Raw genomic sequence first — 17,558 nt, forward strand, 5'->3', positions numbered from 1 at the left:
CCAAATTGATCAGAAAATTCGATTAAAAGTTACAGATTTTCGAATATTTACGTACCATTTTTGTATGGACAGCAGCCAACATTGTTTAGAGACTTGAATGGGTGAATCAATGACACAAAATTTGTTCTTTGGTCATAGGGAAGGCCCCCACAAATTTTGAGCCAAATCAAAAAATACAAAAAAATTGTCGACATCGACCGATTTCGTAGAGAATTGCTCAAATATCAATTTCAAAAACGCAAAAATGTCGAGAAAAAAATGTAGGGGAAATTCTCGTATGTTTGGCAGGTTAACTTGCTCCTAACTTCATCCAGTTTGCTGATAATCACTATTTAAAAAACGTTACTTAATCCACCTTTAGGTGGTTGGTGCCTTCCTCACATTCATAAAGTCAATACATTCAGTAAAAATAGCAACATTCCCTTAACATGTTTAACAAATCAACTTTATTACTAATTTCTTTTGATAGGGTTCGCAGACCTTTAATTTTTTTGGCTCATCGGCAAAAAAAAAACCTATCCAACGATAGTTCGCATGGAAGATTCAGACAATATTTTTATCACAATATCTGAAATCCGACCTCTAAAAAGTGTATAAATAACACTTAAGTGCTAATAACTTTTGGAAGGGTTGTCAGATCCTCGATGTATTAGGCTCTTTTGAAAGGTCTTTCGATTGTCTAATTAACGATAGGTCGCATGATGGACCCGGACATAATTTTTACTTTAATATCTGAAATCCGACCTCTAAAAAGTGTATAAATAACACTTAAGTGCTAATAACTTTTGGAAGGGTTGTCAGATCCTCGATGTATTAGGCTCTTTTGAAAGGTCTTTCGATTGTCTAATTAACGATAGGTCGCATGATGGACCTGGACATAATTTTTACTAAAATATCTGAGATCCGGCCTCCAAAAAGTGTATAAATAACACTTAAGTGCCAATAACTTTTGATAGGGTTGTCAGATCCTTGATGTTTTAGGCTCATTTGAAAGGTCTTTTATTATCTAACTAACGATGGGTCGCATGATGGACCCGGACATAATTTTTACTGAAATATCTAAGATCCGGCCTCCAAAAAGTGTATAAATAACACTTAAGTGCTAATAACTTTTGATAGGGTTGTCAGATCCTTGATGTGTTAGGCTCATTTGAAAGGTCTTTCGATTGTCTAACTAACGACAGGTCGCATGATGGCCCGGACATCATTTTTACTGAAATATCTAAGATCCGGCCTCCACAAAGTGTATAAATAACAGTTAGGTGCTAATAACTTTTGATAGGGTTGTCAGATCCTTGATGTTTTAGGCTCATTTGAAAGGTTTGGGCCATAGCGTCTCAGTTTCTCCAGTAAGAGAGCATGCGGTACCTTATCGAAGGCTTTAGATAGATCCACGTAAACAGCGTCAATTTGTTGGCATTTTTCAATGTTCGTCAAGAGTGTTGAAGTGAAGAGGAGAAGGTTGGACGTTGTTGAGCGTCGCTTAACAAACCCGTGTTGTTCGTTGGCGATGATTGGCTTCAATACTGGATAAAGTGCTCCATGTACCAGGTGTTCAAACAGTTTAGCAAAACCACTCAAAATTGAAATTCCTCGGTAGTTCTCGACTTTGTGAACGTTGCCGGCTTTATGTATTGGCGTAATACTAGCCAATTTCCAAGCAGTGGGAAATGTGGACTCTGCGAGCGAGCGGTTGAAAATGATAGTTGTGGGAAGAGCGAGAGAAGCCGCACAGTTTTTCAAGAAAGATGGATAGATACTGTCCGGGCCGGGACCTTTAGTAACATCAACATCATCAAGGGCTCTTAATACATCTTCTATCGAGAAATGTACAACTGGCAGATGCAAATCATGAGTTGGTATGTGATCTACAACTTCATTGCACGGTGCAGGGGGAAAGGTAGAGTAAACCCCGCTGAAAAAGTCAGCAAATAAGCTGGCTTGCTCTTCCACAGAGTTCGCCTCTACGCATCCGTTCGAGATTTCAGTTGGAATCCCACTACCTTTTTTTTACTGAAATATCTGAGATCCGGCCTCCAAAAAGTGTATAAATAACACTTAAGTGCCAATAACTTTTAATAGGGTTGTCAGATCCTTGATGTTTTAGACTCATTTGAAAGGTCTTTTGATTATCTAACTAACGACAGGTCGCATGATGGACCCGGACATCATTTTTACTGAAATATCTGAGATCCGGCCTCCAAAAAGTGTATAAATTACAGTTAAGTGCTAATAACTTTTGATAGGGTTGTCAGATCCTTGATGTTTTAGGCTTATTTGAAAGGTCTTTTGATTATCTAACTAACGACAGGTCGCATGATGGACCCGGACATCATTATCATTGAAATATCTGAGATCCGGCCTCCAAAAAGTGTATAAATAACACTTAAGTGCTAATAACTTTTGATAGGGTTGTCAGATCTTCAATGTTTTGGGCTCATTGGAAAGGTCTTTTTAATACCTTTCTGAAAATGTATAACATGATAGGGTTTCTTGCAAAAACCACCCTTTTTACAATCTTCCGGACATACGCCAAAATCGTTTTTTTAGCATAACTTTTGAAGTACTTAACTAAACTTGCTGATTTCAAATAGAGACCTATGGGACCCCAAGACGGATCGAATGAGACTAATAGGGTCAAAATCTGTTCTTCCAGTCCGGAGATAATCGAGTGACAATTTTTTTGTCCACACACCTACACACATCCACACAGACATTTGCTCAGAACATGATTCTGAGTCGATAGGTATACGTGAAGGTGGGTCTACAAGGTCGAATTAAGAAGTTCATTTTCCGAGTGATTTTATAGCCTTTCCTCAGTAAGGTGAGGAAGGCAAAACTTATTTTGTAAAACTGTTGATAGAAACTTGCTTGCTCACATCCTATTGAGCTAATTATCACTCGAAGCAGGAAGGATGGAGTTAGACGCTGTTCCCCTACCACTAGCTGGAGACGCATGGTGCTTGATGTTCAATTCACGTACCGAATTCCGATAACCTTATTTTCAAAACATCATATCTCAGAATCCTGCTGATCGATATTCACCATTTTTGGATATGATGCGTAAAAATAACATCTTTAAAAATCATAGAAAAATATTTTCAGCTGTGATCTCAGTTGTGAGTTTGAAAAATGTGTATTGTATTAGTCTTAGTATTTTTCATCAGAAGCCCAACTCAAGCCCTTTTTTTTGAAACGGTGCGAGCTAAAATTGGTTGGTGTGGTTTTTGCAAAAATCTTCAAAAACGCATTTTTTTGAACCACTCTTTTTCAGATAGGACAACCCCAAATTATTTTGGCCAAGGAACTCCAATGCCAAATATGAGCCAAATTGTTATGTACCAAACCAACTGGAATTGTTACTGATTTCATCGAAATGAAAAAAACAACTGGATCACGGATTTCCAGCAATTTAATCAGCGGGTTGTAATTAAAAAAAAATCACATTAATTAAAATAAAACCTATTATGATTACCCACCTCAAAATTCCCCAAAATTTCGTAGAATTTTATCAAAACGAAGTTACATTGCCACGCCGTGCCAACCGAAATATCCCAAAGGTCAACAAAAAAAAACTTCTCCCCTTTTTTTCGACTCACCTCTGATTGTCAATCAGCTCGATGAGGCTGTTCTCGAACTCGGCATTATTCATCGGCAGTCCGGGCGATGGCGTGGGCGTATTTTCCCCCTCTGTCGAGGTGGACGTATCCAGCGATTCCATTTCGGCATCGTCGATGCAGCGCAAAAGGGCACCCCGTACGGACACGTACAGGTTGGACAGGTCCTGCATTTTCTCGTTTTGTCGCAGGTTTTGCACGACGCTGATGGCGATTTTGTTGTCGGATTCGATTAGGAGGAGCAGTTGGAACATGAGCTTGTAGAGGCCGCGACCGAGGTCTAGCAGGAGTTCGGTGGTGGCGGGATCGGTTGGGGGCATGGCGGCGGCGGCGGCGGCAGCGGTCACGGTCATCATGGCGGAGGATGAGGTTGAACCTTCGTTGGCGGAGTCGATGTCCGAGGTGAAGAGGGCGAGCTTGCAGGACGTTTTGACGGCGTCCAGACTGTCGAGGACGGTGTCTTTGCGGTCGAAGAAGGTTTCCAGATGTTCTTGGACTTCGAGGACGCCGTAACGAAGGTTTTCGAATAGGCGTGGAGTTGTGACGAGGGTTTGATGGTACCAGATCTTGGGGGGTTCTCCGCGAGAGGAGAGCAGGTCGGACAGGACTGAGATGCGATGTCCGAGCTGGACTCCGGTTCCGGTGAAGTAACGCATGCATTCCTTGGAGATGGAAATCGACCGGTGTGAGAGTTCTTTTATCAGTTTGAACATTTGGTTCAGCAGGTCGGGCGCGTGGCCGGAAGGTTGGTTCACCAGTAGTCCGACAAGATTCCGGCGCCAAACCTCTTCGCTTTCGTCTCGAATCGGTGCCCGGAAGGACAACAGTCCTGGCAGATGGGGTGACGCGTTGCATGGCGTAATGTCGCCCAGATCTCCAGCACTGGAACCGCTGGTGTCACTGCGCGAGACCGAATCCCTTCGGTGTCGGCGCTCGCGCAGACTCAAACTGGTCGGCGGACCGCCCAAGTAAGCCGCCTTGGAGAATATCGGCCGTTGCTCTTCGTCCAGTGGCGACTCCGACTCGACCTCCTCGTCGCTCGAATCGTCCGCGTTCGGTCTCTTCCGGCGATTTAACACCGGCGTCCGCTCGCTCAAGCTCTCCTCCAGCAGCGACGACCCGTGACCCTTACCGACCACGTTACCACCACTCCCACCGCTGTTGTTGATGCCAGACGCCGACAGTGGTTCGCTATCGCCCTCGGACAGCGGCCGTCGTCGCACGCCCCAGTTGAAGTTGTCCGTCGATTCGCCCTCGATGCTTTCGCTCTCGTACTCCAGGAAGTCAAAGTCCTTGAACACGCCAAAGTCGGGTGGGCCGTCGTCGCGCTTCGAACCCCCGCTGAGGTCCTGCTGGGCGCCGGACGTTTCGTCCGTGCTCGAAGCCGCCGACGATTGGCGCTCGAGCAGGTCCGACGACTGGCTGAAGATGACCTGTGAGCGAGAACGGAGCAAAGAAAAAAAAATCGATTTTTATTACCGCGCTTTTCGCGTAGGCTGCGATTGATTTATTTCGCGCGGCGTAGATTCAATATCTACAGACAATTTGGTGCTCAAAGGTGCTATTGGTGGTTGTGGTTATGGTTTTATTTTTTGCTTAGTGCGTCTGCTGCAAATCAATTAGCTACTAAAACGTGCCCGCTTAAAAATTGGTGAGCATTCCAGAATTGGAATTTTATCCTACATAAAAGCATTTCAATAGACGAATTGGTTTGGACATTTTTGAAAGAGCACTTTGAACGGACGTTTGCAACTAGAATTTTAATTGAGTTCAAATCTTTTTAATAACTTCGTGTGCAAATGACATTACGAAAATGGAGCATTTTCCTCCAAGAGAAACTCAGTTCCTATAATAGATTTTCCTAATCAATATTTGATTGCAATTTATCCAGGATTCAGAAAAGAACCGGTTGATACAAGCATCGACATGGCAGAAAAATAGATTTTGATGAGATACCGTCAACCTGGGTGATTTGAAACAGCCATTTTAGGCATTTATCAAATTGTAATGGTAATATTTTAAATAATTGATGATTGAGTACTCTTAAAAACTTCTATCAGACTGCGGTCCCGATCCGCACCAGTTCACGGTACTAACCGTTTAGCCCGGCGGGGTTGCTGACGAACTGTTCGTGTCTAAGTGCATAAAAGTACTGAAGAATTTTGGTAGTCTAGAAATACATGCACTTCAGCTGTTCTCTAGCTTTACGCAATTTTACAGCTTTGACAGATGTTTGTGTGGAAGATGGAAAGTTCGTATTTCGTTAGTGAGGAATAGAGAGCAGTTTAATTTGTTTGACAAACGCTTTTAAAAGTTTACCCTTTTTTATACCACTTTTCAACACAAAAAAATGCGCAAGATAACATAAAAGCATCGTGCTATAGTCTTTAGTTAAGAGATAAAAACTTTATAAAATATATGCAACGGCCTAACTCATAAATTAAAATTTTCTTATAATTTTAAATGACGAATTATTTCATCATATAAAATAAAACATTTTGACAAAATTTTGACTTTCAATTGTTCATGTAAGTCAAATTTTCAATCAAAAGAAATCTTTTCTGTAAATACCGTTTTCTTATTAAGCCAAGGGACCATCCACAAATCACGTGGATACTTTTCTTGGTAATCTGGGCCCCCCCGTGGAAGATATCCATACAAATAAAATCTTTTTTGTATGGAGCGTGAACAATCGCCAACCCCCTCCCCCCCCCCCTCCTCAAAGGTGTCCACGTGGTTTATGGATGGTCCCTAATCAAAATTTCCTAAACAATAATGATTGCAAAAATACATATTTTCTCTGAAACAAATTGTGCATTGTAAACTATTTTTATTATACTGAAAAAGGTTTTGCATTTTTAATCAAATTGGACAACTTTACATGAGCTCAACAGTTGCCTGGTTCGGTCACCTAAAACCAGGGCTTGTGAACATTCGAAATTTTGAGTGAATTGTGACTGAGCGCTTGGTTCGCAAAAACTTGGCCAAAGTGACTATGCCACAGGGTGAAAATTAAAAAATAATCGACATCAGAGATACCTTCTGACTAGATTCCTTAGGCTAAAATAAGGAACTGTGCCAATTTTGAGCCAAATCGGTTAAGGTTAAATCGCTTATAACGCGACAGGGTTAGCTCGGATCGTTTTGTGATCTTCGACAAAGTTGTTTGTCCTAAAATTTTACATAAGAGATTCACGCTTGACACATTTAACGTCACATTTAACGAAAAATATTTTTTTTACTTTTCATTTTGCAAACGATCAAAAGCGACCCTTAAACCTTAACCGATTTGGCTCAAAATTGGCACAGTTACTTATTTTTACCTAATGAATTTGTTTTTCTTCAGATTTACAAAATCTTCACTTTTTTGTTCATTTAACGAGTAGGCGCAGAGCTCGTTCGTTTGAATTCATGCAGCACCACACAAGCAAGAAAGAGAGAAAAAGCAAGAGCATGTGCCGAGCGGCTGCTTGAGTGTCGTGCTCGGCAATCGTTCGTTTCAACTTCGTGTGCGTTCACTGATGGTCTCTTCGTAGTGATGATCATGCCAGGCGCGCTCAGTCAGCACATTCAACGATCGAGTAGATGACGAAAGCTGACTGACTAGCTCCTTCAAATTGTCGGGCAATGACAATGACATGTGATTGGCTGTTCTTTGCGCATAATTTTATGGACTCTTATATGGATGAACTAAAAGTGCCAAAAGGGTACATTTTGAACCAGGCCTGCCCAACGTTCGGCCCGTGAAGCTATTTCATCCGGCCCGCGACGGCTTTTCAAAATAGTTCTATGACTGGCCCATAAAGCTGTTCATGAAAAATTGAATAAATAATTTCAGTGTCCAATTTAAAAAAAAATAGCTTTTGCTCATAAAGGTTTGCATGCTATTTTATCATCGGATTTTTTGCTGTGCGGCCTTCTACACGCAGCTGGATTGTAACGAGCAGTGAAGCAGTAATGTTTGATATTGAAAAGGTGAAAAAATTTCCCATGAATATATTTTTATTAGGTTCTTTTTAGTAATCAAAATAATAATCTAGTGTCGCAAATATGATTCATGTACTTTGTTTTTAAGAAAGAAATACAAATATAACTTTCAAAAATATGTTTACTGTGCGGGTGTCAAAAAAAATTGCACAATTGCATTTTAATGAAATTCTATGTAATATTACACCTTGAAATATGTAGCTTACAGATAAGCTTATCCTTTCCTCTCTTCATCGGTCTGATGGCCGAACAGGCTAAGGCGCCAGTCCTTACTGTTGGTGCTGGGTTTCAATCCCGTGGGTTGCTAACTTTTTTTGTGTTTACAAAAATTGTACGTGCAGTGTGTAATATTAAGTGTCTTTTTTGACGAAGGTGATGTGTAGAGGGTGACGATTCTCGAGATTTTCAATTTCCTGGGAATCGAGAGTTGAATTTGGCCATTTCCCGGGAATTCCCGGGACCCGGGAGTTTTTTTTTCTCACCAATAGTGGCAATAATTTCTTTTCAATCAATTTAGTTACATTTAACTCATACTTATTCTATGAAACGTTAACTTCAGTATCCTCTTTATATGAGGAACTATATCTACCTCTTGATTTTATTTTCTGAATGTGCAAATGCAAGATCGTTTCTTGTGATTTTTGGGACTCAAAATTGTAGTTTAAAATGTTAACGAATCTTTATTCGCACTGATTGATTTTTCAGAAGTTTCACAAGCTTGTTGCAAAATTTTTGTGAAGTAAAAAAAAGCTAATATATAATTTCCCAGAATCGAGTTATTTGCAATATGATAAACAACGAATTAAAAACAACAATTGAAACTTGTTTTTTTGCCTGTTTAGGGTCAACTGTATATATTAATTGAAGAAATATTTACAGTTATCAGGAAACCCGAATGTTCAAAATTGTTTTCCAAAATATAATTGAATATTGAGGTTAACGTGAAACGCAAAATGACTTATTGACATCAAAAAAGGAAATTACCTTGATACAGCGAAATTACCCTAGGGATGATTGCTATGCTCGAAAGAGGATATGGAAATTGAATTTATTTTGAAAAAGCTTTTCCCTCTTATAGAAATAATAAATAAAAATAATTTAAAAAACTTTAGATTTCGTTTCTGAGGTGTAACTGCTAAATATACTTCAAGATAAATTTTGGGGTCCAATTGTTTTTGGCTTCTCTCAATTATAGTTATTGGAATTTGTGACAAGTTAAATTTTAGACTTTCTCAATAAGTAGGTCAGAGAAGCATTGGTTTATTCGAACTTGGACATAGAACATTAAACTTCCAAGAATTGAGCATTTTTCAAATAATTTTCTGATTAGTTTATATAATTTTGCTTCGATAAAATAAGTATCAAATTTCCCGGGAGTCTCGACCGATTTTCCCGGGAATCGAGAGGTCCAAAAATGGTCGATTTCCCGGGAATTCCCGCTCGTCACCCTCTAGTGATGTGCATGCTTTTTTCGAGGAGAATTTTAGATAACTTTTTTTCAAAACAACTAATGCGCCATAGAACATAGAACCATTTGAAAAAGTAAGCGAGAATTACTCATTTGATTTTAAACCAAAAAACCAAAAATGTTTCATTTTGGTGCAAATATTCGTTGAATTGAATAGGGGGATGGCGTCGCTATTTTTAGACCACGTTTTCCACTTTTTCTCATCGAAACCAACTACTTTATCGACTTCATTTTGCTGGGCGAGATAGGACGTCGTCTATTTTTAGACGATGACTCAGCACTTTTCCACTCTTGCACTTAAAAAAACCAGATGGCAGCACGATGTAACGCCACGTCCCTATTAGGTCCAGATCATTTTACAGTTATGATCAAATTTTCTTGATCTTAATCTTGAAAAACAGATTATTTCTTTCAATTATGCAAGTCGAGCCTCGTTAAATCTGCAAAGTATGGCCAACAAATTTCAAAATCTCAAAACCGATTCCAAAGAAAATTTAACTAATAAAAATTAAGGACAAAAAGTTTGCTACATTTTTTTTAATTTGTTAAACTGTTGTAAAACAAAGGAATATGGTGAATTTGGGGTTTTTATATGACAGATTTTTTTTTTTAAATGGTTATTCTTTCCAAACTGTGTAGTCGCAATTGACGATTTCACAGGGATTTGGCCTATTCCACTAACCAAACGTCTCGATACAGCCCGGCAATTCTGGCCCTGATGGACAGGACCAATTTCTGTTCGTTCATGCTTCATCCGTCTCAGAATACAAAGTGCAGAAATCCACATTCAATGTTTGCTGTTGCCAACTGTATCTGCTCAGTCAACCCAACATAAATACCGATTGATCCACCCGAAATGTGGTCGAGAGACTTTTAATTTTCGGAATCGAAAATGGCCCAACATGTTTTCCAAATTTATTCATGATTCAACTTTCCCTAGAACCACATTTTCTCAGAAACCTTAACTTGCAATCATCAATCAATATGAATGACATAATTTGTTTGACAATTGATAAGGGGAAAATATGACCATCAATTGGCCATTACATCATAATTTATTCGCTAAATGTGTTCTCTCAGTTAGACAGTTTACGAGTCCTTTTTGATTGCGTCCCGATAATGGGGACGAAGCTTCATCAAAGTGCCACCGAGAGATTCCGCCACGCCACCGATTTTGCGGTATTGATTTTTCGAAGCTCCTTCGGCAGCACCAATTAAGGTTAGACCTTTGCCGATGGAAGTGAATCAACAACTTTCGTTTTCCTTCCCGCGAGCGAATCCCTTATCACAACACTGCAGGCTAATGGGTGAGAATGAATCAACTCAATTAAATTTATTGTAGAGTGCTTTCCGCCTTGGCAAAACATTAACTTTTGGGGGTGGGGGGCTATATCATTCGCCTACAGTAATGAGGCGAAACTTAACCAACGAATAAACATTTGCTCAGCCGAAGCTTTCAGCAGGGTAAAATATTTACTGGGAAATTTGCTGGTGAGCCACATCGATTTAACTAATTTAGGCAAATTCCTATAATGAGAGATGGTATCCTGCAAGTGTAAACAAGCAATTAAAGTTCCAAACTGCCGCTTGAAGGCAAAGTTTATCGTCTACAATGGAATGGAACCAGCTCAACTGTCGACAAATTCAATTAAAAATTCTCATTCGACTTTACAATCAAGATACATAATACTCAACGAAAACTTTTTTTGTTCAACTCATCAGTATAAAAACGTATTTGTTTTCCCTCCAAGTGGTGAAAAAGCTTCCAAAGTTTTTTTTTCCCAGAACGTGCCGTCACGAAGCATTTGTCACTTCTTCATTCTCCTTGCTAACCTCTCCTATTTCTCCTTCCCGTGCCCCGGTGCGGAATCAACACTTCATTAAATCACTTTCATTAAAAGTTTTCACTCCGATTGCTGTCAGCTTCCCCCCTGGTTGAATAAATCTAACAGCCGGAAAAGGTGTTGTAGGCTTTGTCAGCAGGGAATTAGAGGGAGAAGCTTACCGGGGGAAAACAGAGTGCCTATTTTTAGCGAAATAAGTAAGCGATCAATGTTCAACGCGATCGCTGGGTTTGTGCTGTTCAAAAGGATTCGTTTTCGGCGGAAAACATCGTTATAGGGTTGAGAATGGATAAAACATTTTCTAAATTTTGTTACAATTTAAGCAAATTGAGAAGAATAAAATATGAATGGGCTTTGTATGAATGAAGCACATCGTTAAGCATCCTAACTTGCATGGCACTTCGTCGGAAGGTGCAAAACATGCACCTCCTAAGATAATTAAATTTGTTTTTATTTGTAAGTTGAAAGAATTATGAAATTTGTTTAAATTTAGATTTGGATAAAAAAATTGATACCAGTCTAGACTCGATTATCATCATTATTATTTGAATGTCCGGAAAAAGAATATTTTCAGAGATGTCAAGCTTGGTCATGACATTACAGGTAAAAATAGTCACCTTATCAACCAAAAATCATTGTTGGAATTCGAGCGAGAAGAAGGAAAGCATTTCTCGCTCGCGAACGAGGGAGAGAACTTGTAGTACTTTTGCCGCGAGCGCCTCGTGCTAGACGTTCGTCCCAAGCTAGCAATTTGTGTATCAGGCTTATGAATACGAACCAGGCGATGGTATAGAAGTGTAACTTCAATCGCTGTGTTGTTTTTTGTTCGTTTCTAACACGTTCAACTTCTCGCGAACGGGCAATTCTGGCTCGCGATAAAGCCCGTTCGCGAGCGGAGGAGAGCACGGGCAATAGGTGAGTTTCTCTCGGCAGCTCGAGACTCGCGGCGAGAACTCGAGAGAGAGAAAATTTTCTCGCGAGAGCCTCGATAATACCAACACTGCCAAAAATCATAGTTATGTTATAAAAAAGTTTCACGATTTCAAAAATTAAGTACAGTATTTTTAGATTGCAAAAATTGATTTTGAATCTAACAATAAGGCTGGTACAAATTTTATTTAAAGTTTCTGTCACCCTCCCCCCCTACCCTCCACCCTTCAAAGTTGGCCCAAAAAATCAGGGGGCAAAACAAATTTTTTTTTTTATTTTCGTCAATTTTTACTTTTTTTTTTAAATCTAATAATTGCAAAACAACTGAACTAGTGTAAAATACATTTTAAAACACTTTTTGCATTGCAAAAATTGACGAAAATAAAAAAAAAAATTTTGTTTTGCCCCCTGATTTTTTGGGCCAACATAAAATGTTATTGGCCTAGTATTTTCAAATATCAAAAAATGTTATTCCAAAGTAATTTCCATCTGCTCGGGGAGGGACAAAAACATTGAGAAATATTTGCATCGGCCAAAAGCCAAAATATTTTTTTCGATTATTTTTCCACATTTTTCGAAAATCATGATTTTTCGAAAAATTAGCAAATAAAAATATATGAGCAATTCTTAAGAATTTCTCCAATCGACTTTTCAACGTATTTTTTATCTATTATAAACTTGGTCCATCGATTCCTTATGTCAAAAAAACAATTTGCATCATGAGTTTTTTCATACAAATTTGTCCAAAGAAAACATGATATGAAAACATTTGAAAATCTGTATCTCGAGAAGGAATTTTCTGATCGATTTTGGTGTCTTCGGAAAAGTTGTAGGTTATGATTAAAACTACTCAGAACAAAATAGTTACACCTTAAAATAAAATAATCAATTTTTGAAAATAACTTTTAGTTACAAAAACTCGATTTTGACAAACTTTACTCCATTCGAAGTGCCACCTTTTGAGCTATATGGTATGACGGACGTTTTGCTGTTGGGGAACGGAAGGAATGTTTGTAAACACCTATCTAAAGTGCGCAAGGATCCCTGCGTCACCTTAGTGGTATAGATGTTTGTAGGGAGGTTTTGGACTCAATGTTAGTAGGAGAGCCCTATTGAAATTTAATTCGTGATTTGAAATATCTGAATTACTTTTTCCAATAAGTTCATTTTTTTAACAAAATTTTGTGAAAATTTAAATATTTTCCATTTGAAACTGTTAAACAGTGATATCTATTTAAAATGTTGATTGAGGACACCTATGCAAATTATGAAAATATGAGTACTTTAAAAATATAAGGTTTTATGTAAAATTGAACATACATTACGGTGACAACGACCAATAACAACCCTTAAACCTTAACCGATTTGGCTCAAAATTGGCACAGTTACCTATTTTTACCTAAAGAATCAAGCCAGGGGATACCTTTTAAGATTTGCCAAAATTAAAAAAAAAAAATCTTGTCACACTAACATACATATAAAAAAATAAGAAAATCCAAAAGAGTAAGGTTTGTCAAAATTTATATTTTAAGGATAAAAAACAAATTAAATTTTTTAAGAGTGTTTTTCAATTCTAGAATTAAAAAAAAAAACATGTCATTGCACTTTTTTAATGACATCTCCCAAATTTTAATGAAGTAACCAATGTTGCAAAATGGCTTCTTTGGATATAAAGAATTGATTGATTTTTTTTATTAAATTATGAAAATATTCGGCGAAAAACGTGGTAATCTGCTACAAACAAAAATTATATATTTTTTTGGTTTAAAAAAAATCATTCAATGATTAGTAGATTTTTGTTTTTAAAGTATTCCAAGCTGATAAAACTTTTGCATTTATAACCATCTGAGTTTTTGCAATGTGGTTGACGATTTTTCACCTAAAATCTAAACTGAAAGATTGATTTATTTTGACATATAGGTTTTATTCCGTTGATGCATCTTTTTGTGCAATCTATAAACCAAATCGGATGTACGTAAGACGATAAAGGCAAACATCCCAGTTAAAAATACGGTAAACAGAATATATTAATATCTCATCAGTTTGGCTCCACGTTTGGTTGGCCAACTCTTCTTTGTTTTTGCCAACGAAAAGCTCTCCAAGAAGATACACTTTGAGCTCGTCCTGAGCCCTTCTACTGCAGTTACAAGGAAGTATGGTGGATGTCCCTATTTTGGATCTGCATTGATTTGTGAACTTCTAAAGGTTAGATTGGAAAAACGCTGTTTAGAACGAAAATGCATCCTCGTAGATCCAATATAGGTACCCTCTACCCTGAATGAAAAATGACTCAAAGCACGACTGAACATCGTTTAATCTCCATTCTTTGCACTCAACGGTTGACTTTTCGAAAAAAAAGAATGTCACTCGTTTGAACTCACCGCTCTGCTAGTCTGCAAACTTCGTAGAACGAAGTCTTCGTAAGACGTTCGAACCGATTCGCATGAAAATTTAAAGAAGAAATTTTTAAAGCCGGAAGCAGTGCCAAGGCAAGTGCGATAGGTCACGAGCGGAACTGCGACTGCTTGTGACACAAAGAAGTGCAAACAAAAGGGTTTGGTCCGTCCTGAGCTGGTGCAACCGGATTTCAACGATTTAGGTTTGCGCTTTAAAGCGGCTTTAGTTATTCCCCTTTTACGTCTGCTCTAGTGCCATTTCCCAACAACGCAACAGAACAAACTGCAGAGTTTATTTTTTCTATGCTGCTCTATTTGCATGTAAACACAACAGGAAAAATATCGTGACTAATCCACCGAGTGGTGCATCAACGGATGTGAAGCACTCGGGGGAATCCGTAGGAAAAAACGCAATTATAAAACGGGGACACAAACATCACCGCAACGGCATAATATATAGCGCGAATAAAAATGCTGCGTAAAACAGCCCCGAAGGACGGTCTAGCTGGAGCGGTAGATACACCCAAACATGAAGATCCATAAAACGCATGCAGCTGGTTGCCCGAGATTCCCGGTTTGAGTGTAACACCAATCGATCGGGAAACTCAATTATCCCTTTGACCAATGGAGAATGAAACGTATAGCGTATCGATGCAACCGATCGAAAATTAGGTCCTGGCAAATTGTGGGGTAGAGAACACTTTAATGTTATTGATTGCGTTAGGGGGTTGCACGAGCCTTATTAAAGTGTAATAAAAATAAGCTGTTTTTTTGATTCTTTGCAGAGACAGCTGCTACATACCTATTATGCATTGATTTCAATTGAATTTACTTGTTTTTGTTGCTGTAGTCGATTACAATCAGTTGGTCTTGGGTACATTATTACCTCCCATCCTTGACTTAGTGGAGATCAAGATTTCAACAGATATATTTTATTAGAAACGGCATTATAACTGAAGCAGAAATAAATTACAACAGAAAAAAAATGCTGGCTTTATCACTTAAACTTCCAAGCTCGAGAAAAAGGGGGAAGCTAGCACCATACTCTCTTCGGGAAAGTTGTAGAGCACCTTTCAAAGCATCCGAATATGAATCCGGTTTTAATATAGCGTGAAACGTGGATTTTTTAAATATCAAAATCCAAAAAATGGGTTTTCCCGTACAAATTCCCATAGAAAATTTAATCGCTTTGCGCAAAGTGAGGGCTAAACCAATTGTTCCCAAACTTTGTGGAGTTGTTTAGGACCCCAAAAGGAACTGAAAAATTGCTGTGCTGGAAAATCGATTTTGATATTACACCCTAATGACCTATACATGTATGCGTCTTCTAATTCCGAAAAATTTGGTACTCAAACATGTATAGGTCATCGATGAAATTTAAAAGTTATCGCAGTTTTAGTGAAATAGTTGATTTTTGGCCGATTTCGTCATTTTCCCGTTTTTGGACCAAATCGAAGCACTTTTTTTTCTTTAACTTTCATATGAAACTGCTGTAAAGAAATAATACAATTCTTTTTAAAATTTTAACTTGAAAAAATCACGATCTTGTGGAAACCATCGGACTTACGCAGATTTCAATAGATTTTTGAATCAGGAATATTTTTTTCATACAACGAAAATTTTAGAAAAATCGTGGAAATCTAGGAAAGGAAATCATTTGGTGGACAATTTGCTCTAAGAATAATAAGTTTTGTCACTTTAGTGCCAAGACACAGCATTTTTTTCGAAAATTAACCTCTCGAATTCTCTCATACACTCATCGCGTTCGGCAAACGACTGTCGTTCAAACAAACAAAAGTAAAATCATTGTATTTTTGTAATTTGGTATTTTGGTATTTTGATATTTTGATATTTTGATATTTTGGTATTTTGGTATTTTGGTATTTTGGTATTTTGGTATTTTGGTATTTTGCTATTTTGGTATTTTGGTATTTTGGTATTTTGGTATTTTGGTATTTTGGTATTTTGGTATTTTGGTATTTTGGTATTTTGGTATTTTGGTATTTTGGTATTTTGGTATTTTGGTATTTTGGTATTTTGGTATTTTGGTATTTTGGTATTTTGGTATTTTGGTATTTTGGTATTTTGGTATTTTGGTATTTTGGTATTTTGGTATTTTGGTATTTTGGTATTTTGGTATTTTGGTATTTTGAGATCGGAAGAGCATTTTGGTTTTTTGGTATTTTGGTATTTTGGTATTTTGGTATTTTGGTATTTTGGTATTTTGGTATTTTGGTATTTTGGTATTTTGGTATTTTGGTATTTTGGTATTTTGGTATTTTGGTATTTTGGTATTTTGGTATTTTGGTATTTTGGTGTTTTGGTATTTTGGTATTTTGGTATTTTGGTATTTTGGTATTTTGGTATTTTGGTATTTTGGTATTTTGGTATTTTGGTATTTTGGTATTTTGGTATTTTGGTATTTTGGTATTTTGGTATTTTAGTATTTTGGTATTTTTACATTTTGGTATTTTGGTATTTTGGTATTTTGGTATTTTGGTATTTTAGTATTTTGGTATTTTGGTATTTTGGTATTTTGGTATTTTGGTATTTTGGTATTTTGGTATTTTGGTATTTTGGTATTTTGGTATTTTGGTATTTTGGTATTTTGGTATTTTGGTATTTTGGTATTTTGGTATTTTGGTATTTTGGTATTTTGGTATTTGGCATTTTGGTATTTTGGTATTTTGGTATTTTGGTATTTTGGTATTTTGGTATTTTGGCATTTTAGTATTTTGGTATTTGGTATTTTGGTATTTTGGTATCTTGGTATTTTGGTATTTTGGTATTTTGGCATTTTTGGCATTTTGGTATTTTGGTATTTGGCATCTTAATATTTTGGTATTTTGGTATTTTGGTATTTTAGATTTTGGTATTTTGGTATTTTGGTATTTTGGTATTTTGGTATTTTACATTTTTGTATTTTTGTATTTTGCATTTTTGTATTTTTGTATTTTTGTATTTTTGTATTTTGTATTTTGTATTTTTGTATTTTTGTATTTTTGTATTTTGTATTTTTGTATTTTTGTATTTTTGTATTTTTGTATTTTTGTATTTTTGTATTTTGTATTTTGTATTTTTGTATTTTGTATTTTTGTATTTTGTATTTTTGTATTTTTGTATTTTTGTATTTTTGTATTTTTGTATTTTTGTATTTTGTATTTTGTATTTTTGTATTTTTGTATTTTTGTATTTTGTATTTTTGTATTTTGTATTTTGTATTTTTGTATTTTTGTATTTTTGTATTTTTGTATTTTTGTATTTTGTATTTTTGTATTTTTGTATTTTGTATTTTGTATTTTTGTATTTTGTATTT

At 36.9% G+C, this 17,558-nt stretch overlaps 1 protein-coding gene across 4 annotated transcripts in view; it reads right to left on the bottom strand.

Moving 5' to 3' along the window:
- The window catches only part of LOC6036112 (protein furry), a 180,415-nt gene that overhangs the window by 15,728 nt on the left and 147,129 nt on the right, over positions 1-17,558 (bottom strand). For all 4 annotated transcript variants that reach the window (XM_038258698.1, XM_038258697.1, XM_038258696.1 and 1 more), the window contains one exon: positions 3,600-5,050. In XM_038258698.1, coding sequence (XP_038114626.1) covers positions 3,600-5,050 — 1,451 coding nt within the window. The remainder of the gene's footprint in view (positions 1-3,599; positions 5,051-17,558) is intronic.

The sequence above is a fragment of the Culex quinquefasciatus genome, chromosome 3, assembly GCF_015732765.1.
Source record: "Culex quinquefasciatus strain JHB chromosome 3, VPISU_Cqui_1.0_pri_paternal, whole genome shotgun sequence".
Lineage (NCBI taxonomy): Eukaryota > Metazoa > Arthropoda > Insecta > Diptera > Culicidae > Culex > Culex quinquefasciatus.